The 23510-nt window shown below is 42.8% G+C and overlaps 2 protein-coding genes and 2 non-coding genes across 4 annotated transcripts; all 4 read left to right on the top strand.

Moving 5' to 3' along the window:
* The first annotated feature begins 11893 nt into the window (after window positions 1–11893).
* Window positions 11894–15754, top strand: LOC136527191 (large ribosomal subunit protein uL5-like). Its single transcript, XM_066519814.1, has 5 exons — window positions 11894–12019; window positions 12119–12226; window positions 12881–12923; window positions 13025–13220; window positions 15172–15754. The coding sequence occupies exons 1-5, from the start codon at window positions 12017–12019 to the stop codon at window positions 15365–15367; spliced, it is 546 nt and encodes a 181-aa protein (XP_066375911.1). The 5' UTR covers window positions 11894–12016; the 3' UTR covers window positions 15368–15754.
* On the top strand, window positions 13633–13714 carry LOC136530226 (small nucleolar RNA snoR117). Its single transcript, XR_010777710.1, has one exon. It is a non-coding gene; the product is annotated as a small nucleolar RNA snoR117 (small nucleolar RNA).
* Window positions 14605–14685, top strand: LOC136530227 (small nucleolar RNA snoR117). The gene has a single exon (XR_010777711.1). It is a non-coding gene; the product is annotated as a small nucleolar RNA snoR117 (small nucleolar RNA).
* Window positions 15755–16822: 1068 nt separating the features above from the next.
* Window positions 16823–17695, top strand: LOC136526187 (uncharacterized). The gene has a single exon (XM_066518944.1). The coding sequence runs from the start codon at window positions 16823–16825 to the stop codon at window positions 17693–17695; it is 873 nt and encodes a 290-aa protein (XP_066375041.1).
* Window positions 17696–23510: the final 5815 nt, after the last annotated feature.

The raw sequence follows: 23510 nt of genomic DNA, 5'->3' as shown, positions 1-23510 counted from the left end.
GCTAATGATAACTTTGTCCAGAGAGGTCAGGTGGCATAGTTGATGAAATTCTGCAAAGTCAACATACATAACATCATCGCCACGGAACCAATGTTCGTCTCTAATTCTGACACCAACGCAGAAGTCTCCACTGGTAGACGCCTGCATGTACCACTTGTTTAGCAGGTACATTTGCGTCCCCAGATCAGATAAGGCTTGAGGGTTGTATAGACTCTGGCCTAGTATAAATTTTTTCTTCCAAATATCAACCTCCGCCGCACTCTCAATGTTTCCATCACCAAACATCTGGTAAAGGTCGAGACTAGTCTCATCAAGAAATTCACCAAGGTGATCCAAATCGACATCCAGAGGTATGTTTGCCTGATGCATTAATCCTAAATTTGAACCATATTTATTACCAACAACTAGCGGGGGGATTGATTGGTGCGCTTGTTGTCCGAGTTGGGCAACTCCTTTCCCTGCTCGCTTCTTTTTCTGTGCCACCTCAATTGACTTGGTGAGAGTGCGGTCATAGTCTGATAACGTTGATTTGGACGGCTTACGAGATTCCCGCTGTTGTTGCTGGTAAGAAGTCACCTTTTTTCTTAGAATATCTGGAGCTACAAAGAAGTACGGTTTCTCCGGGTTTCTCCTTGCTTCTTGATTCATTTTAAGTTTGTCATAGAATCTAGACATGTCTTTTTTATATGCATCAGTTCCTTCTTCCTTCTCTTCAGATATTATTTTGGGAATAGCCCTTGATTTCATGGTGGCTTTCTTTGCAGGCGGGGACTGGTTCTTCGTTTGAGGGGCTGGCCTCTTGCTAGGCTTCTTGGTAGGCGGGGGCGGGGGAGGCGTTGGAGACCTCCTTGGAGGTGTTGGCAGCGGCGTTGGAGACCTCCTTGGAGGTGGCGGCTGCGGCATTGGAGACCTCCTTGGAGATGGTGTGGATGCAGCCTCGTCTTCCAACACAATGTCATCGTACAGAGCACTATGATGATCTGGCGATTAAACAATTGGATTTAGGTTGGGGGAGGATCTGCTACAAAAAAAGGAATGACATATTATTATGAGCAGATTGTTAATTATTTAAGCCAATACAAATTAATGATGTAGTGTTTTCATCCACACATACCTATGGTGAGGTAGTTCAGGAGGAGGTGGAGCCGACATCCCTGGAATGCTGATGTAGCGCTTGCGCCATAGAATGAATGTCTTCTCCGCTTCTCCTAGAGTCTTCTCGCCATCACCTCCAGGAATGTCAAGAGGCAAATCACTAAAACCTTTTTCAGCTTTATCTACCGAGATGGTAGCATATCCTTCTTGGATTATATTCCCATGAATCCTTGGTGTCTTGGTTCGGTCCATAGGATTAACACGACCGATAGCCACCTTGATTGTGGAATTCTCCTTCGGAATGTGTAGCTCACACGTTGTACAAGGTTCAGTGACGTCATCCATAGGGAAGCGTAGTCCTATGTCCCCTTGATTTGGTATCTCCGTGGAAGCGCAGCTGCTTTTCAACTGAACAGATTGGCTAATATTGATTCCTGGCTCTGATGCCTGCTTGCTTGCACTCACTGCTATTTGCACTTGCCTTCTGATTTCCTCCTGCATTCTCGCTTCAAGGTTTTTTTCCCGCTCCTGTGCTTCACGCACCGCTTCCTCCAACCTCTGGAGCCGTTGTGCCTCTTCTTCCTTCTTTCTCTGGCGACTTCTGTAGGAAGGTCTGTCCTGAGGGAATCTATGCTCTCACGAGACACTTCCTTTGCCTCTAGTTCGGCCACCATGTTCAATAGTCCCGATGGCGTATGTCAGCTCATCCTTCTCTCTATTGGGCCTGAACGCACCACTAGCAGTAGCTCTCTGAGCATAAAACAATCTTTCTGCTGCTTCTTGCAGTCTTGCGCCATAAACGCACTTCCCTGTCTCCTGGTCTAGTGTCCCCCCATGAGCGAAAAACCAATTCTTTGTACGTTCTCCCCACTCGAGTGATTCTGGTCTGATACCCTTGGCAAGAAGGTCTACTTCCATTTTGTTCCACTTCTTAATGGCAGTCGGGTAGCCACCTGATCCTAAGGTATGGTGGTATGTCTTCTATTGGGCATTATGTTGGTTCTTTATCACCTGACTCACACCCTCTTCCGAAGTCTTGTACTATACAAACTCATCCCAATAGGGCCTCTGCTTTGAGATCGGGCCTGGGACAATAAAATCTGGTGCTATGTTCTTCTTGACATACGTCGTATATAGGTGTTTCTTCCAAGTCTGAAACTAGGTGGCCATCTTCTTCATTGCCCAATCCCTAACTCGCTCCTTCAATTCATCACCATCTATTATATCATCATAACCATCTGTTTGGAGCATGAAATATACCAAGACATCATTCCAAATTAACGCCTTATCACGATCGGAGACAAAACTGATATGAGGAGCATTGGTCTTCTTCTTCCATTCACGGGTACTAATCGGGAGCCGGTCCCGTACAAGGTAACCACAGTGGTGCACAAATTTCATTTTATTCGGCCCCCTCGGTTCTCCTGTATCCACATTGAACTCCGAGATGATGAAGCGACCCTCCAATGGCTTTTTGGGATCTCGAACATTTTTACTCTTCGTTGTAGTTGTTGATGTCGATCTAGAGGGCTACAAAACATAAACATTATTTTTAATGTCATGAGCACACATAAGACATATGATAATATATATAGCTAATAATAAAAAATATATACTTGGCCAATATGTTGTTGCTCATTTTGTTCAAGAGCTAAGTACTGACTCCCGTCATCTGCATCCTCTTGCACGTTATTTTTAGCACCATCATCGCCGGCAACTTGAGTGCCAGTGTTGATCAAATTCATCATCAACTCCTCCTCATCCATGTTTCTCGGGTCGGCCATCTAGCTTCAAAAAATAAAACCAATATATAGTACGTCAAATCTTTGCTTACATGCGTAAAATCTACGAACAATATGCATTATTAAATCTTGTCCCTCGGTCACGGACGCAATTCGCCACACTAGGACGAACTACGTCGGTACTAGGGCGAATTAGGGCTATACATAAACGGCCGAGGGCAAATTGCGTCGATGACTAGGGCGAACCACGTCGGTGACATCAACAGCACGGTTCGCCCTGGTGTGATTGTTTAGCATTAACGATAACGATAATACGAATGTTGATCAACTAGGCCACGAGAAAGGGCGGTGTGACAAGAGTGGCGGTGCTCCACTCTGCCGTATATATGTCTGTACACATGGGTGAACGAGGGCGGTGGTGCTCCGCCGTATACATAGAAACGCATGGACGAACGATGGCGGCGGTGCTCCGCGACGTATATATATACATGCATATGAATACAAATGACGTATATATACGTGTCGGCGCGGTGGCCAGTGTGCTGACGACGACGACGTGAGGCAGGCCGGCATGCTGACGATGATGACGACGTGAGGCGGGCCGGGGCGGTGTCGGTGCGTGATGTTGTGATCCTATGTACCATGTGAACCATGTAGTCATTCATCATATGAGAAAATTCTATGTTAATAATGTAAGTATAAGTCATTATGAAATGTAAGTATATGTGTCTTATTGCTAATATAACCATTACTATTTCCGAAATGATAAGAATTTATTTTCTTCTTCTACAGGCGATCTCTGATGCTATGATATAAAGTTTGAAGATAGTCTTCCCGAAAAAAATATGTAATGCTCATATTACTTTAGCAACATTAATATATTATATCTATATATTCAAAGTTCACAAATGAAGAAACGTTGAAGTTTTCCTTCATTTGTCTGTAGCCATGCATGCAAGTCCAACCAAAACTACTTACATCATCACATGTGATATTTTTTATAAACTAAAAAACGCTTAGTTTACAAACTGAGTATCAAAATTGAGTTCCTATTTGACCATTATATATCCTACAACGACAATATCATATAGTGATGAATATATGGCGGTTGATGGGCTGGATCATTTTCAGCTTTAGTGACAACGACAATGGTTGCCATCCTGAGGAGTTTGTACGAAAGTTCATTAGCGGATGGTTCGTAGCGTTGTTTCCAAATAATATATAGCGTGTTTATTATACAAGCCATGGATTTACATCGATCTAATTAATTTCTAAAGTAATTTCATTGGTGGTCCTTAATTAAACTTGTCATGAGTTCAGGTCCCAGTGATCTTAAGATGTATTTTAGTACCATAAAATGCAGTTTTTGACACTCTAATTAAACTTGCTAATTTATCCATATAATATCCAAATATTCAAAACTTGCGTTAAGATATGTTTTTTATTTAAAATCATTTAGAGTTCCAAATATTCATTTTCAGTTCCTAGATTTTGTGATTCAAAATTTGGAATTTTCAATCGACCTCGAGCGTTGACATGGCTTACACCAAAGTTGTAGTTTTCGACGTGATCTATAACTCGGCAGTGGAGGACTCGGGCGAATGTACAAAGAGATCGACGAACATATCACCTCAAGCTTGGCAGTGGAGGGCCTCGGGCGCGGTGGGGCAACACGCGCGGTGGAGGGCCTCGACGCAGAGGAGGGCGCGGTGGAGGGCGCGGTGGAGGGCCACGGGCGCGCGCGGAGGAGGGGCACGGGCGTGCGCGGTGGAGGCCGCACGAGGAAGAAGAGGGCGGCGCCGGTGTCACAGAAGACGAACGGACGCGGCGCGAGGAAGAGGGCGGCGGTGTTCGATGAGGAAGAAGACGAGCGGATCGATCTGCGCCAGGCGCTGGAGGTTATATACCAGAGAGAATTACTCCCGGTGCCAGCCACCAACCGGGAGTAAAAACCCTTTACTCCCGGTGCGTATTACCAACCGGGAGTAAAGGTACCTTTACTCCCGGTGCGTGTTAACAACCGGGAGTAAAGGTATACCTTTACTCCTGGTTGGTAATACGCACCGGGAGTAAAGGATTTTTTTTTGGCGGGCCACGAAACTGCAGCCCACCTTTACTCCCGGGTGGGCTTCCCACCCGGGAGTAAAGGTGGCCTGCAGTTTCGTTTCCCGCCTGTTTTAAGCAATAGTCTTGTTAAATACAATAGAAATGCAATAGTTTTTGTTAAATACATAGTAAAATAAATAAAAGGCATAAAATTATTTTGTTAAAAAAATGAATTTTCTTTTTGTTTATTGCACATAGGAAAAATCTATAACCTAACTTTTTTATTTTTTGTTAGAATTATAAAACATAATGTAACTAATATTTATTATTTCGTTAATGCAAAAATGTAGTGTTTAATTAAAATTATTAAAACTATTGGTTTTGGATAGGAAATTTGTTTTCACATCATTTTAACATTAATATTTTAATTTTTCATCACTCAGTATCCTAATTTACCTTTTTGAGAGAGAAATCCCACTAAATCAAACATTGATTTAATTTAAAACATGACATAATAAACATCTGAATTCACAATTATTACATAATATCTCAAACACACACTATATTAAATCACTATATCATCAAGTGGGCACAGCAGTGAACTTCTTCTTTACGTATGTCCCTTGGTTATGATCGCTTCGTAACCATGGAGTGTCCTCATCATTTACCAAGATGCTAGGGTCTTTGTTCACTTTGAAGGGCAGAATTCGGTCATCCTTTTCATATTCTTCTGACATATCCGACTTGTCCTCAATTCCCACGATGACTCTTTTCCCTAAAAGAACTATGTAGCGCTTTGGCTCTTTGGTTGAGTCATTATCGTTTTTCCCTTTTTTTGGTTTGGTAGACATATCATTGACATAGAACACCTGATTCACATCCTTGGCAAGGACGAATGGTTCGTCTTTGTACCCAATATTACTAAGGTCTACTGTTGTCATTCCATACTCGTTGTCTACTGTTACCCCGCCTCCGGTCACCTTGACCCATTGGCACTTGAACAATGGGATCTTCAAAGTAGGTGCATATTCTAGTTCCCATATTTCATCTATGCGTCCATAATATGTCTGCTTATTCCCATTTGGGTCTGTGGCATCTATGCGGACACCACTATTTTGGTTGGTACTCCTTTTATCTTGGGCTACTGTGTAGAATATGTTCCCATTTATCTCGTACTCTTTGTATGTAACGATATGCCATGATAGTTGCATAGCCAATAAATACAGTTGCTCATGGATGCTCTCATCACCTTAACATTTTTTTCGCAACCAACCGCCGAAAGTTTCCATGTGCTTATGCGTAATCCAAGCTTCAGTCTTCCCTGGAAACTCGGATCGTAAGAGATCCTTGTGTGTCTCAATATACGGATCTACCAAAGAGGAGTTCTATAGAACTGTGTAGTGCACTTTATTAAAATAATCATCATCCGTACCAATATATGTTTTCCTCCCTAGTGTCCCCTTTCCGCTTAGTCTCCCCTCATGTCTCGATTTAGGAACACCAATCGAGTCAAGGTCGGGAATAAAGTCAACACAGAACTCAATGACCTCTTCTGTTCCATAGCCCTTGGCGATGCTTCCTTCTGGGCGAGCACGGTTGTGAACATATTTCTTCAGGACTCCCATGAATCTCTCTAAGGGGAACATGTTGTGTAGGAACACAAGACCGAGAGTGAAAATCTCCTTGACTAGGTGAACTAGGAGGTGTGTCATAATATCAAAGAAGGAAGGAGGGAACACCAACTCAAAGCTGATGAGACATTGAACCACATCATTCTATAGTTTAGCTAGATCAGTTGGATCAATTGCCTTCTGAAAAATTGCATTGAGGAATGCACATAGCTTCACGGTGGCTAGACGTACATTTGGAGGTAGAATTCCTCTTAATGCAACTAGAAGTAATTGCATTATGAGAACGTGACAGTCATGGGACTTTAAGTTACAGAATTTCTTCTCTGGCACATTTATAATACCCTTTATATTCGAGGAGAATCCAGATGGTACCTTGATGTTGTTTAAGCATTCAAACATGATTTCCTTCTCCTCTTTGCTTAGAGTGTAGCTAGCAGGACGTAAGTAATGGCGTCCATCATCTGTCTTCTCTAGATGCAGGTTGTCTCTTTCTCTCAAACAACGTAGGTCCTGTCGTGCTTCAAATGTGTCCTTAGGCTTTCCATACACACCCATAAAGCCTAGCAGGTTCACACAAAGATTCTTCGTCAGGTGCATCACGTCGATCGAGCTATGGACCTCCAGGACTTGCCAATAGGGTAGGTCCCAAAATATGGACTTCTTCTTCCACATGGGTGCGTGACCGTTAGCGTCTTTCGGAATAGGTTGGCTTCCATGTCCTTTTCCAAAGACAACTTTCACATCATTGACCATATCGAGTACATCCTCACCAGTTCGGTTGCGAGGCTTGGTCAGGTGGTCTGCTTTCCCTTTAAAATGCTTGCCTTTCTTTCTTACGGGATGATTTGTAGGAAGAAATCGACGATGGCCAAGGTACACGACCTTTCGACATTTTTTCAAGAATACACCTCTAATATCACCGAAGCAGTGTGTGCATGCATTATATCCCTTGTTTGATTGTCCTGAAAGATTACTTAGAGCAGGCCAATCATTGATTGTTATGAACAACAATGCTCGCAGATCAAAGTGTTCCTGTTTGTACTCATCCCACATACGTACACCTTCTTTATTCCACAAAATAAGAAGTTCGTCAATAAGTGGTCTCAGGTACACATCGATGTCATTGCCAGGTTGCTTCGGGCCTTAGATGAGCACAGGCATCATAATGAATTTCCGCTTCATGCATAACCAAGGAGGAATGTTGTAGATACTTAGAGTAACAGGCCAAGTGCTATGACTACTATTCTGCTCTCCAAAAGGATTGATACCATCTGTACTTAAAGCAAACCTTAAGTTTCTTGCGTCATTTGCAAACTCCGGGAATTCTCTGTTGATTGCTCTCCACTGGGACCCATCAGCAGGGTGTCTCAACATATTGTCTACCTTACGGTCTTCTTTGTGCCATCGTAACAATTTTGCATGTTCTTTGTTTCTGAACAGACGTTTCAAGCGTGGTATTATAGGAGCATACCACATAACCTTGGCAGGGATTTTCTTACGTGGACGTTCGCCCTCAACATCACCAGGGTCATCTCGCCTGATCTTATACCGCGACGCATGGCATACCGGGCATGCATCCAATTTCTCGTACTCTTTGCCACGGTACAGGATGCAGTCATTAGGACATGCATGTATCTTCTCTATTTCTAGCCCCATAGGACAGACAACTTGTTTTGCTTCGTAGGTAGTGACGGGCAATTCATTATACTTCAGAAGCATCTTCTTTTGGATTTTTAGTAACTCTCCAAATCTCTTGTCAGATACACCATTCTTTGCCTTCCATTGCAGCAATTCTAGTGTGGTTCCCAACTTTTTCTGCCCTGCATCACAAGTTGGGTACAATAATTTCTTGTGATCTTCTAGCATCCGCTCGAACTTGATCTTCTCCTTTTCACTTTCACATTCTCTTTGTGCGTCACGAATGACCTGACAAAGATCATCAGCCGGCTCATCTTCTGCGGCTACCTCTTCTTCAGCTTCTCCCATTGCAATATCATTGAAGCACGCACCATCAGGAATAATATCATTGTCGTCCCATTGTTCTTCTTTACCTTCTTCCATTACAACACCGGTTTCTCCGTGCTTTGTCCAACAAATATAGTTTGGCATGAAACCCGACTTGAACAAGTGTGAATGAAGAGTCCTTGAGCAAGGATATTCCACCGTATTCTTACATATGGCACATGGGCAGCACATGAAACCGTCGCGTTTATTTGCCTCGGCTGCACGTAACAAAGAATGCACGCCGTCAATGAACTCTTGGGAGCGGCGATCAGCATTATACATCCAATGACGGCTCATCTGCATTACATGACATAAATATCATATTAAAACCTAGATCATAATTAATTATTTATACAACATGCGTGCCACCACAAAAGATACAACGTTTATTTGCCTCGGCTGCACGTAACAAAGAATGCACGCCGTCAATGAACTCTTGGGAGCGGCGATCAGCATTATACATCCAATGACGGCTCATCTGCATTACATGACATAAATATCATATTAAAACCTAGATCATAATTAATTATTTATACAACATGCGTGCCACCACAAAAGATACAAATTTATGAAAGCATCGCTACAATGTAGACAATCTCAACCACCACTAAAAGAACTAAAGCTAAAATACATTTCAGAAGCACAAGGATTTCGCGATCAATCTCAACTAAAACAGACAGATCCACCGATTGTGCAACATCTTTGGGCTTCTTCGGCTAGATCACTGCCTCATTAGCCGCCGTATCTGCCTGTTGTGCAAGATATTTTTGCACGAGTTCAACATACTCTTTCTCCCAGTAGAAGCCTGAACATCGTCCACTGCCATCTCACTGAAATTAAAATAAAAAATTAGAACTTTAATCACAACCATCATAAAAATAGGTATAAACTAACCATAATCATTAAATACGATAAAATAACTCACATTGCGATCCGGACACTTGTAGAAGATACGATCCTTGTTGGGACTCTCCTTCTTCACTCGGTACTCCATCACAATCTTCGTCTCATCACGACACTTGCCGCATGGAATGAGAGGAAGGCCCGGCCTAAGTCGCTTTGGAAACCCATGAGAGACCGAGGACCCGGAAGCAGTTGCCATCTACTCTCTATACTCATTTTTTAATACACTATAAATTTATCCTTTTATAAACAAATAAAATTAACAAACTATAAAATTATCTAGATATCTAAACAATGATATTTTTAATGGTCATTGTGTTCTCATCTTTTACTGCGGCAGGTAAGTAATTCACATGATATTTCCGCAAATTAACAGAAGAATGGGAGTATACACACATAATAGACTACTACGACGATATCGGGACGTGTGAATAAATAACCATCCGTACTAGTTGACCTTGCTTACGTGATCATCTCGGCGAGCATTTCTCCACCGGACGGCACCGTACTTACCCACGGAAGAGCTCCAATTCTACGAGGAAGGGAACACGGTCTTCCACGACCGTTGCCGCTCTCCCTCGTAGAATCAAAGCTCCTCCTTGACGTTCGTTATCGCTCGGCAGAGAATATGCTCGCCGAAATGAACACGGTCCGCTAGTTCAACTAGTACGGATTTTCTATAATTTTCTAACTATTTTCTAAGTTTTTATTTATATATACTACGTTTAGGTACGGTGATTGACTGACTACTGCGATGATATCGGGACATGTGAATAAATAACTATCCGTACTAGTTGACCTTTCTTACGTGATCATCTCGGCGAGCATTTCTCCACCGGACGGCACCGTACTTGGTCAAGGAAGAGCTCCGATTCTACGAGGAAGGGAACACGGTCTTCCACGACCGTTGTCGCTCTCCCTCGTAGAATCAAAGCTCCTCCTTGACGTCCGTTACCGCTCGGCAGAGAACATGCTCGCCGAGCTGAACACGGTCCGCAAGTTCAACTAGTACGGATTTGCTATAATTTTTTAACTATTTTCTAAGTTTATATTTATATATACTTTAACCTTCTTTCATGTAAATATGCAAACTTGAAGTGATTTTGAGCTCAAATTGCTTACAAATGAAAAAAAAACCACAATAAAGAACCATAAATATATATAGTGAACAAAATGGCATAAGAAAATGGTGAAAAATGAGAGTATGAGATTGGTAACCTTTACAACTGAAGAATCGGCGGAGGAATCGAAAAAAATCGATGGAGGAATCGAAGAATGGATGGAGGAACAATGGAGGGAGGGAGGAAGCAAGAACACTACTGCAGTGAGCTTCAAAATGTGCTAAGCTCGGGCTCGGAGAGTAAGGAGGAGATAGCCGATTTATAAAGGGAGAATATTTAGTCCCGGTTGATGGATCCAACCGGGACTAAAGGTAACTTTCCAACCCCGGGCGCAGCCACGGCCCGGGAGTAGACCTTTACTCCCGGTTGGAGCCACCAACCGGGAGTAAAAGTATACCTTTAGTCCCGGTTGGTGGCTTCAACCTGGACTAAAGGTCCCTGCCACCTCTGTCTGGCGCAGTAACCGTTGGGCAGGGACCTTTAGTCCCGGTTGGAGCCACCAACCGGGACTAAAGGTATCTCTAGTCTTGGGCGTAAAAAATTCCGGGACTAAAGTCCATTTTAACCGAGGATCAAAGATCTGTTCTCTACTAGTGATATATATATAGCTTTAATCGGACGGATGTCGAAGCCAAGCACTGTCATTTTCCTACACACCGCCGTACCTGTTTTTATTTTCGTTTCCAGCAGGTGGCAGAGGATTAAGTTGTTTGCAAAGCATCAGACTCGATCGCATTAGTACAAAGCATTGCCGCAACTTGTGCAGTGACAAACGAGGACGATGTGTTCCCAATCATGCTGCTGCTCATGCCCAACTGAACCATCCATCTCTCTCTCGCACCCATCCCGTTCGATCCCAAGACGTGGATCCGTGTCAGGGAAATTAGGTCAACGACCCAAAACAAAATTATATCGATCGAGGAGGTCATGGTGTATACTCCTACGTAGATGATTCAGTTGGGCATTGTTTGAAGCTGGTGTGATTCTGACGTGCAAGTGCAACCTCATAGCATCGAGCTCCGGATGGGGGGAAGCCATCATCCATCGTGCACTGGGACGGCCGCACGGGTGAAAACGGACGTGGATATTATCTGCCACGTTTTTTTTAGGGGAGGATATTATCTGCCACGTGTCGGGCCTCCGACGTGGGAACGACGAATGCCGCCATCTCCTTCACCTTCAGGCCAGGTTTGCACCCACACAGGCCAGAATACGTAGGTTGCCGCTGGGCCCAACTATCTTAGGAGAGCCTGGCAACATAGCCCAACTGTTTTCTTCATAAGGCCCAACACAAAGCCCATAAATTTATCGATGACCCAGGCCCAAGCGCAAGCCGAGACCTCCCCTGTCTCTAGGGTTTCCCTCTTTTTTATCCCCCGTCGCCGCCACCCCCTCCGCACCCCGCCACCCCCCATCCATCTCACTCCCCCTGCCGCCGGCGCACAAGGGCCCCGCCGCCGGCGCCGCGTCATCCATGGTGAGCCTCTGGCCTCTCCCGTCATCATGCTTCGCTGCTCCTAGGCTTCTGTGTATGTGTATGGGCCTAACCCGTGTGCGCGTGCCTTTTCTTGTCCAGGCGTCGGAGAAGAAGCAGTCCAACCCGATGAGGGAGATCAAGGTGCAGAAGCTGGTGCTCAACATCTCCGTCGGAGAGAGTGGGGATCGCCTCACCCGTGCCGCCAAGGTTCGTGCCTCTTCTTGCGCGTCAGATCTTTGCAAAAAACACTTCCTTTTTTTATCCTTGTAGCCGTCCGGTAGTTGGCACTGGTAGAATCTCATGCGCTTTTCTTAGGTAGCTTCTGCTATTCGTTTAGTATGGTTGGCTCGGATTTATTTGTAATCAGGATAAAGATTTTTGATGACGGAAGAATGGAGTTGAGTGGAGAGAATTTCAAATTCATTTTGCTTTCCGTATCGTGCAACAATACCTTAAGTCCTTAACGGATTATATACCTATAATAAATTTATCTAGTCAGGTACCATGTGACGTCTCTTATAGTTGTAGACTTGTAGGATGGCTTTGTTTAGTCATTTCTGATCTCAATCATTAACAATAGAATGAAAATTCGAAGCTTAATGATAACTGTAATTTGCTAAGAAACTTGAGATATAGATGTCATTTCTACATTGCAGTGTGCCTGTTCTAGTACACTGCAGCTCATGCAAGTGACCTCATCCGTGTTTTTTTGGTGGTTGTTGCTACTCATTTTACTTGGTATTGTAAATCATATGATTTCGAACTCTAATTATGCTGTAAGCTGCTTAATAGTTCTATGGGTCTGGGTCCCTTTAAACTTAAGCATATCAGTAAGTCCATGGTTTGCTTCCATGCTTTCAGGTCCTGGAGCAGCTGAGTGGCCAGTCACCAGTGTTCTCTAAGGGTATATTTGCCTTTTCTTATTATTAGTTTTTTCTTCTCTGCTCCCTAGCACCGAGAAGTTTCTTCTTTTGTCTAACATTTTGTGGTTTTCTGATTCTTCAGCTAGGTACACTGTCCGTTCCTTTGGTATCAGGCGTAATGAGAAGATTGCCTGCTATGTTACTGTAAGGGGTGAGAAGGCAATGCAGCTTCTGGAGAGTGGACTGAAGGTCAAGGAATATGAACTGCTAAGGAGGAACTTCAGTGAGACAGGTTGCTTTGGTTTTGGAATCCAGGAGCACATTGATCTTGGCATCAAGTAAGATTCTTAACGTGTCCTATTTCCGACTCATTGAAACCTAGAGCTATTTTAATACAAAATTGACCACTGCCTAGCTATCATTTCATGGAACTCGATGCTAATCATGTTTTCCTTGGATATCATTGTTTATTTTTGCATAATACTATTTCTATTTGTTTACTTTTTGTAATATGAAGATTTAACCCAAGGATTTGATTGGATGCAACGAGGCTAGGCCCAATCTCTTCAGACTTGGAGGAATGTTAGTTCATGTTCCTTCCATTCTGAAAGGATCAAGTCTTATCTTTGCCTAAGGAAACAAGCTTTGAGTTGATTACTTTTCTTTGGTTTTAATACAATCTTTGCTGCTTATTAACAAATATAATTCATATTTGTAATACAACATGCCTATTCTTTTCCTGTTCTGTTGGGCCAATGATTTGAATTAATTGTCCGTACCATCTGAAGGCTAGCAGTTGCTGGTCTATTGCTGCACTCTATCTCTGAGGCCTATGTCGTTTTTTAGCTTCTTTGTTGGAGTTATTTTTGGTATTTTGTCTTGCAATAAACTCGAAACTGTAATATGAAAGTGAGTGTCTAGCTTCCATCTTTTAACTACGGTGCTAATCATGTTTTCCATGGATATGCATTGCTTGTTTTTTCATAATACTGTTTGTTTACTTTTTATAATGTGAACACTTAAATCCAAGGGCTCGATTGGATTGGAGGAGGCTAGGCTCAGTCACATCAGACTAGAAGGGATGTTAGTTGTTTTCTTTCCATTTTGAAAGGATTAGAAAGAATGTTAGTCATTTTCCTTCCATTATGAAAGCGGCTAACCTTGACTAACTAAAGAAGCCTTGATTTGATTTATTTCTCATTTTCAAAAATTATATGCTGCTTATGAACCCATATAATTTATTTCTGTAGTAGAAAATGCCTATTAATTTCCTGCTCTGTTGGGCCAATGACTTGAATTAATTGTCCGTACCATCTGAAGCCTAGCAATTGCTGGTATACTGATGCACTTTGGGGGTGTTTGGATACCCCCTCCTAAACTTTTGTCCCTGTCACATCGGATGTTTGGACACTAATTTGGAAGTATTAAACAGACTAATTAGGCTTAATAGATTCGTCTCACAAATTAGTCTCCATCCGTGCAATTAGTTTTATAATTAGCTCATGTTTAGTCCTTTTAGTTAGCATCCGAATGTCTGATGTGACAGGGGCTAAACTTTAGTCCCTGGATCCTAGCACCCCCTTTATATCTGAGGCCTAAGTACTTTGCTTGTAGGTTATTTGTTTGTGATTAATTTCTCGTTTTGAAAAATTGTATGTTGATTATGAACCAATATAATTAATTTCTGTAACAGAAAACTCATATTCTTTTCCTCTTCTGCTAGGCCAATGACTTGAATTAATTGTCCGTACCATCTGAGGCCTAGCAACTGCTGGTCTATTGATGCACTTTTCTCTGAGGCCTAAGTACTTTTGGTTTTTAGCCTTTTTCTAGGATTATCTTCGGCATTTGATCTGACAATATCTGATCCTTTTTTTTAAAAAAAATTAGGTATATACTTGTTTGACTAAGTATATTATTTCTGGTCCAGTCAGCATTTCACACTGTTGAACAATACAGTATAGTCATATCATCTTTTTGGACAATGTTTTTTTTTCTGGAAACTGTTTGATCTTGATTTGCTTTGAATTCTGGACTTCGACGTCTTGACTGGTCAAATGGTGATCATTGTCTGATACTTCTATATATTTTTCATGTTTTGTTTGAAAAACTGTTGTGGATGGCTACACATGCATGATGAATGATAAAGAATTTATCTTGTTCTCTATCATTGGTTGTTCATGTAAATTTGCAGGCTGTACTAAGGATGTTCTAAGTAACATTGGCTCGCGTTCCTTTTCTTGTATGGATTGTCCTGTCAATCTTGACTTCATTCCTCTTTGCCCCCAGGTATGATCCTTCAACCGGTATCTACGGAATGGACTTCTACGTCGTCCTTGAGCGTGCTGGATACCGTGTTGCCCGACGCCGCAGGTGCAAGTCCCGTGTTGGAATCCAGCACAGAGTGACCAAGGAGGATGCTATGAAGTGGTTCCAGGTCAAGTATGAGGGTGTCATCCTCAACAAGGCTCAGGCTAACACTTAGAAACACTATGTTACAGCAGCTCAGCCGTTAGACATGTTACAAATTGCAAGAGTTGCACCTCTACTCAAGTTTTCAATCTCGGATGATATTATTTACCAAGACTCAAGTACTTGAATTAATTTTGGATCGAGGAGCTTATGATCTCTAAGATGATTGCTTGTGTAGTCAGAACTTAAAAAGGATGACGTCCCCAACACGTCGACATGCCAGAAGCATTTGGACCGAGCGAAGAGCTAGCCGGTTTGGCTTCTGCTCGATGATGATGTGCGGATCAAATTAAGTCATACTAAGATGCATTAGCTGTTGACAGCGTTGTAGAAACAGAACCTGTCATTTCAATCACGATCTTCATTGACTTAAGAAGATTATCTGTTGTTTGAACGATTATCTATAATTTTGTTTGAGTTAAATGCATCGTAGGTCCTTAGAACTTGTTTTAGGTATCACTTAAGGTCCACAAACTCTCAAATCGTACTTCTGGTATCCTAATGTTGTTTAAGTGTGCCACTTAGATCTATAACTCATCGAAAGCAAGGTTTTGGTCGACGTGGCGTGGATAGCGTGGTGCTGACTGAGTCCAAGCGCACGTGAGATTGGTTTGGGGCATGCAAATAAGCAGAGAGGCCTCTAACTTCGTTTCATATGCAGTTCCCAGTACTTCACCTCTTCGAGTCTGTCGTGACGGACTCACGAACTCACACGGAGCACGTGGGGCGGTTACTAGTGGAGGCAATCGCTGGCGAGTTAGGAGGCCAACACGGTGGAGGAGTGACGCCGAAGCCCGGTGGTGTGCGGATTCCTGCGGTGGTCCCGGTGAATGTGCATGATGGTGACGGTGTTGCGGCTGAAAGGGCAAGGCCGACCTGTGTATGGTGAGTGAATCCCCTTGAGCTCATTTCGTAGTAATCTTGGTCTTCGCATTGAATGTAGTTAGATGGTGTTGTGAATCGGAATGGCAATTGTTTACCATCTTTTCTGATTTTGGTTCGTCTAGGGTTTGGGATTGAACTATTATTTCTCCCAATAATGTTAGATGGCTTGGTTTGTATGAATCCCTAATTTGTTAGCAATCTTTCAATTTTAGGAGCTGATAGTGGTGAGTTCATGGTTGGGATGCATCATGGAGGTTTATTTACTGGAAAAGGAGTTAATCAGGCCTATGTTGGTGGAAAAGTTCACTGCTTTGATCATTATGAGGCAGACACTTGGTCTCCAGTGTGGTTTAATGAGTTGTTGTTCATACTTCACTACCTAAAGAACCCAAATTTAAAGATGTACCGACTTTTACCTGGGAAAGACATTTCAGATGGTATTAGGTTGATTTTTAGTGACTCAGATACCTTGGTGATGGCCTCTCTAGTAGGTAGAGTGAGGACATTTGTTCTGTATGCTGATCATGATGACTCTCTAGCTAGCTTGGATTGGGATGACATTGTGGCAAACCCAATAAGGTGAATGCCCAAGGTTATGAGCCCCTGTAGAGTGGGAGTGCAGAACAGGAACATGAACAATATTCCTGATGATGTGGATGCAACTTATGAAGATGATGTGCAGTATAGTTCTGGTGAAGATGACTCGGATTTTGAAGATAGTGATTATGATCTGGCTAATGAAGATGATGATCTATTCATGGATAATGTTGATGACCAAGTGGTTGATCAAGGAGTTGCCATGGGAAAGAAGGTACCCAAGGGAAAGAGAGCTCAAGTTATGGTGGGCAGAGGTGATGAGGATTTCTCAACTGATGATGAAGGGTTAATGGTTCCAAACTTTGATGCTGAAAACAATGTCACATTCAATTTCAAGTCATTCAAGCATGAAGACTTGGTCAATCCAGTGTTCAAAGTAGGAATGATCTTTGAGTCTGTAGAGTTGCTAAGGAAGGCTATTATAGAATATAGTTTGGAGCACAGGGTGGATATTAAGATACCAAGGAATGAGAAGAGGTTGCGAGCCATATGTGAGAAAGGATGTCCTTGGAATTTGTATGCTTTAGATGATAGGAGGGCTCATGGAATGATGATAAAGACTTTTTGTGGTGAGCACAACTACCACATGAAGTGGGTATTAAAGAGGTGCACATCTAATTGGCTTGCTAATAAGTACTTGGAATCTTTCAGAGATAATAAGAAGACGACACTAGGGAATTTTGCTAGAATAGTGCAAAAAGAGTGGAATCTGACACCAGCTAGGACAAAGCTTGCGAGAGCTAGAAGAATAGCAATGAAAAGGGTAATGGGTGATGAATCAGAGCAATATAAGCTGTTGTGGGACTATGCTCAAGAGCTAAGGACCAATTCAGGAAGCTCATTATATCCTGAACCTTAATGGTAATCTTTTTACCTCACTTTATATGTCACTTGATGCTTGCAAGAGGGGCTTCCTTGAGGGTTGCAAACCTTTAATATGTTTGGATGGATGTCACTTGAAAACCAAGTATGGGGGGATAATGCTGACAGCTGTAGGTATTGATTCTAATGATTGTATTTATCCAATAGCTCTAGCAATTGTTGAAGTTGAGTCACTAGCAACTTGGAAATGTTTCTTTAGAACTTTGAAGGTAGACCTTGGCATTGAAAACACATATCCATGGACACTTATGACAGACAAACAAAAGGTGAGAACTTGATGATTCATTATGTTATAGTAACTCTTATAGTTATTTACCTGATGTTCTAGATCTAATTCATTTTTTCACTATGTGCAGGGCCTCATTCCAGCATGCAATAAAGTTTTCATTGAAGCTGAGCATAGATTCTGTATTAGACATTTGTACAACAACTTTGAGCAACACTTCAAAGATGAGAACCTGAAGATACAACTATGAAAATGTGCTAGGTCCACCACTGTGGATCAATGGAATAGAAATATGGACAAAATGAGGGCATTAAACCAGAAGGCATATGAGTGGCTAGAAAGGATGATTGGTAATGCATCAATTAGGTTTTCACTCAACTCCTAATTACTTAATGCAGTACTAAAAAGCAAAAGCGATAAAAATTTGTAAAACACAAGGTAGGTTTAAATGCATCCGGGGCTTGCCTTGATCCATGGAAAAGTCAGGTTCCTACGACGTTCCACAATTATCACATCCGACCTCAACAGACGGATTAACTTCCTCCGCGACTTGATTAACTACCACGTGTTCGCCTTCGTTCACTACACGTAATAACCATGCCATGTTTAACATGATGCGAGATACAAAAATATGATGCTCGATGATGGATGCAAAATTAACAACTTGAATACAACTTTCCTTCACGGTACAGTTACAAGTCAAACCAACTAAACCCTTTTCATAACACTAATTCCATTGCTAAGGATCATTATCAACAAATGACCCAAGGTTATCACTCAATCTAAAATTTCAAACAAAACCTAAATCATTAAATGTTACTATTTGCTTTTATGAATTAATTATTTAATTCAAAATTATGAAATAAATCAACTTATTCCAATTGAGCTCAACATTTTTGTACATGTTCATCACATGATAACTAAGTCGCAAAACAATTTTTATAATTTTTGGATAATTAATTAAGCCTAGAAAAATCATAGAAACTCATTTATTAATTAATTGAGCAATTTTTATCACATTCAAAAAGTACTGAAAAATAACATTTCATATTTTTCCTAAATAATATACATCATAGAGAGTTCACACAAAAATTTCATAATTTAAGGAGCTCTAATTAATTCTTTACAAAAATAACAAAAACTATCACTATTGATTCAAATCTGAAAAAGGAAAAATTCCATTTTGAAACACTGAGTCACTGACAACCCGACCCCACATGTCATAGCCTACCTCCCGCGCTGACCACGGCGACAGCGGCTTTGACCTGCGAAATCTCGCCGACGGCGAGGTCACCGGTGACGGCCAAGGTACTAACATGATCACTACATCACGACGCATCGATTTGTGACACTAACTAGACCAACTACGGACTGGACCGAGCACTACGCCGGCCATGGCGGCCACGACTGCACGGCTGCGCTGCGCCGGCGACAGGAGACCGGTAGCGGTGAAACAAACAACTCGGAAAGAACCAGCAGCTCACCCCGAACACGTTGAAGGCGATGGACGAGCCGAAGGAACAACAAAGAGGTGGGTCGACGGTCACAGCGATCACAGCGGCGTGAACCACGTCGGTGACAGCGTTCTGGCGACTGCGGTGGTCAAAAGGATCAAACAACTGGTCATAGAGCAACACGGGATCAAGGCGAAGCTGGAGCCACGCTGAGCCAGGACAAAGACACGCCGTGGAGCTCCAGCCACGGCGATGCGCACACCACGGTGAGGTTGCCGGCCGCGGGGAAGAAAGGCGCGCACCGCGGGTTCCCGGTGGAGTCAAGCTTCAAGGGTTGGTCTACTGGGTGTGCAAGGAGCAAGCGGAGCTCAGACGATGCTTTGCCGAGGCTGGTTTGCATTGAGGAGGCGATGCGAGCTCGACGGAGCTATGGCGGCGGCATCGGGAAAAGTAGAGGAAGAGAAAAGAAGAACGGTGGCGATGCTCTGGCAATAAAGGTCGGCTAGGAAGCAAGAGGAAGCTACGACACGGTCTTCTCCTCGCCAGCGCAACGCCAAAGACGACCACACGCGCTCCTAGAAGCAGAAAGAAGCTCGTCGGTGGTGACAGCTGCCCGACGGCACTGTTCCACTAAATTACGAAATTGTCACTCGGTTTAAAACACAAATTACTCCCAAATTTATCTAACAACTCAAAAATTTCCAAAAATAAAAGTTGTTCAAAATTCAAAGTTCTACAACTTTGCTTTTATAACTACCCCCTAATTCAGTCTATATTTTGAAATGAAATTTTGAATTCAAATAGGGGACATTTAAAGAATCTTGCCTTTTCAAATTACTTCAAATTTTTCATAACAACTTTGAAAACTCCAAAAACAAACTTTGTATAACTTAACAAGCTCTACACTTTTGCTTTTAGGCTCAACCCCAAAATATGCTTAGATTTTGAAATGGGTTTTTAGGATAGAATTTAAATACTGAAAATCAGGGTTTTCGGAAATTCAATTCAATACAAAGGATTTTAACTCAATTCAAGCCATGCAAGTCAACACATATAACATAAAGGTAAACTTGTTTTAGTGTATGCATATCAAAATTTTCACTAACACATGAATGATGTGCTATGCATATGATGACAAGACATGTTTTAGTATTTAAACACCCGAGGTGTTACATAGAGCCATGGCCTCCAATAGATATGTTGATGAATGCAAAACCAAGATTATTTTCTTGGTGTGCACCTTGCATAGTAAGAGAAGAAAAGAGAATCATTTTATGAAGTGAAATGAAAGAAAGCATAGAAAAATAGGAATAAATGAGATGGAATAGAGCATACAAAGGGAAATGAACCAAATACACAGATGAAATCAGAGATAAGAATCATAGAACCGATATCCATGTATATATATGCAAAATCAGAGCATAAACCTCCAAAATACAAAGAAACAATATGATTTTGCATAGCTAGAATCCCCAAATGCAAACATGAGATTCATGGATATGCACTATGACTAAAATGTAAAAATGTTGGATTGAAATAAAGTGCATAAGCCGCTGCAGAGATTGAGTGAGGGATATGAAGGAGAGAGAGGAGACGCGAAGCCAAAGCTAGGTAGAGGAACTCAGATTGGTAGCCATCCTAGCATCGACATTCAGATCAAGCATCAGAGAAAATGCCAATTTGGACGTTGCACCCCAAGCAATAGCTCCTACACTACCGGACACGGCTGATTTGCCGAGTGCAAAAAGCTTTGCCGAGTCCTTTCTGTCGGGCACTCGGCAAAGACAATCTTTGCCGAGAGCCAGACCCAGCGGCACTCAGCAAAGATAGGCCGTCGGCAAATCTGCCTTTGCCGAGAGCCGGACACTCGGCAACTTTAGCCATCGACAAAAATTTTCCTTTGCCGAGTGCCAGGCGCTCGGCAAAGATTGGCCGTCGGCAAAAAAATGTTTGCCGAGTGCCGGGCACTCGGTAAAATTTGGTCGTCGGCAAAGGTGGCCGGCGCGACGGCGGCCACCTGCCGTCAGCCTTTGCCGAGTGCCCCACCGTTAGACACTCGACAAAGGGTTTTTTATTTTTTGAAAAAAATTCTTTGCCGAGTGCCCTGTGACCTGGCACTCGGCAAAGGCTTCTTTGCCGAGTGTCAAGGTTGGCACTCGGCAAATTAAATTTTTTTGTTTTTTTTGCCCCATTTTTTCTGGGGCCTTGCTACAGTAATTAAAACTCTATTTCAAAATTTGGGACAATTTTAAGTTTTTTTACTATATTTCCTTAATTATTTTTGTTTCATTGAATTTTTCCAACTATTTCAAATTTGAACTGCATGTACATGAAATAATGGAATTTGGTCATTCAAAAAATGGTATTCATGATGTTTGGTGTATGTTGAGGCCGTATCCAGGAACTCGTATGAAATTACAAGCATCTTCTTGTCGTAACATGACGATGTACTTGCGGGAAAAGTGTATTTAAATTATATAAAATCCAAACGAAGTCTGAAAATCACAAAACTTGTCGAGGTGTCTTGTTATCGCATGTGGAGGCCGTGGTAAAAAATTGAAAAAGTTTGGAGTAAGTTGTGACATCGGATGCCTAAAAGTCAGACATCTCCACATGTCATGTTATCGCATGTGGAGATGTCTGGCTTTTAGGCATTCGACGTCACAACTTACTCCAAACTTTCTCAAATTTTTACCATGGCCTCCACATGCAATAATAAGACACCTCGACAAGTTTCGTGATTTTCGGATTTCGTTTGGATTTTATATAATTTAAATTCACTTTTCTCGCAAGTACATCGTCATGTTACGACAAGAAGATGCTTGTAATTTCATGCAAGTTCCTGGATACGGCCTCAACATACGCCAAACATCATGAATACCATTTTTTGAATGACCAAATTCCATTATTTCATGTACATGCAGTTCAAATTTCAAATAGTCGAAAAAATTCAATGAAAACAAAAATAATTAAGGAAATATAGTAAAAAACTCAAAATTGTCCCAAATTTTGAAATGGAGTTTTAATTACTGTAGCAAGGCCCCAGAAAAAAATGGGACAAAAAAACAAAAAAATTAATTTGCCGAGTGCCAACCTTGGCACTCGGTAAAGAAGCATTTGTCGAGTGCCAGGTCACAGGGCACTCAGCAAAGAATTTTAAAAATAAAAAATAAAAAACCCTTTGCCGAGTGCCGCTGGGCTCGGCACTCGGCAAATCTTTTAACCTAAAGGCCCAGAACGGGTAGGCCCAACCCCACCCCCTCACTCCTCTCCCACCCGCCCCCGTGTTTCCCTGCCACGCCGTCGCCGCCCGCGCCACCCCCGCCGTCGTCCCCCTCTGGCGAGGTCCTGCCGGGCCCACCTCGGTGCCCCCGTCCCACGCCCCTGCCCCCGTCCTGGTGGCGCTCGCCCCGGCACCCGGTCGGTGCTCCCACCCGACCCCGACGGCCCAGCGCCCCCGCCCTGGGTCCTCGGCCGACGCCCCGAGCTTGCCGGTGCCCAGGCTCCGAGCTCCCCGGGGACAGCGACCCAGCCGGCCTCGAGCCGCCCAGAGCTCCCCCGACCCTGAGCTCCCCTGCCGGCCCCGAGCTCCACCGGCCCCGCCGTGCCTTACGGCTGGCCAGCAGAGGGAGAAGGAGAGGAGCAAGAGGAAGAAAGAGAAGGGGGAGGAGGAAGTGGAAGAAAGAGAAGGGAGAGGAGGAAGAATAGGAAGAAAGAGAAGGGGGAGGAGGAAGAAGAGGAAGGTGCTGACTCAACCGCCTATCGATCCTCGCGTCGTTCCAACCGCCCGTTGATCCTCACGCTGCTACGGTCATCCCCGCCGTCGTCGCTGGCCCTCACTCTTGCCGTTCTTGCCGCCAAGGTAAGCCCTACCCTTGTAGTGTTAGTAGTAGTAGTAGTTAGTAGTGTTAGTAGTAGTTAGTTGTAGTGTTAGTAGTAGTAGTTAGTAGTGTTAGTTGTAGTGTTAGTTGTAGTAGTTAGTAGTTTTAGTTGTAGGGTTAGTAGTAGTAGTAGTTAGTAAGTAGTAGTGGTTGTTAGTAGTAGTTAGTAGTATTAGTTGTAGGGTTAGTAGTAGTAGTAGTTAGTAAATAGTAGTAGTTAGTAAGTAGTAG

The sequence above is a fragment of the Miscanthus floridulus genome, chromosome 19 (genome assembly GCF_019320115.1).
Source record: "Miscanthus floridulus cultivar M001 chromosome 19, ASM1932011v1, whole genome shotgun sequence".
Classification (NCBI taxonomy): domain Eukaryota; kingdom Viridiplantae; phylum Streptophyta; class Magnoliopsida; order Poales; family Poaceae; genus Miscanthus; species Miscanthus floridulus.
Note: the sequence above shows the minus strand (reverse complement) of the source record. Positions and strands in the feature narration are given on the sequence as shown.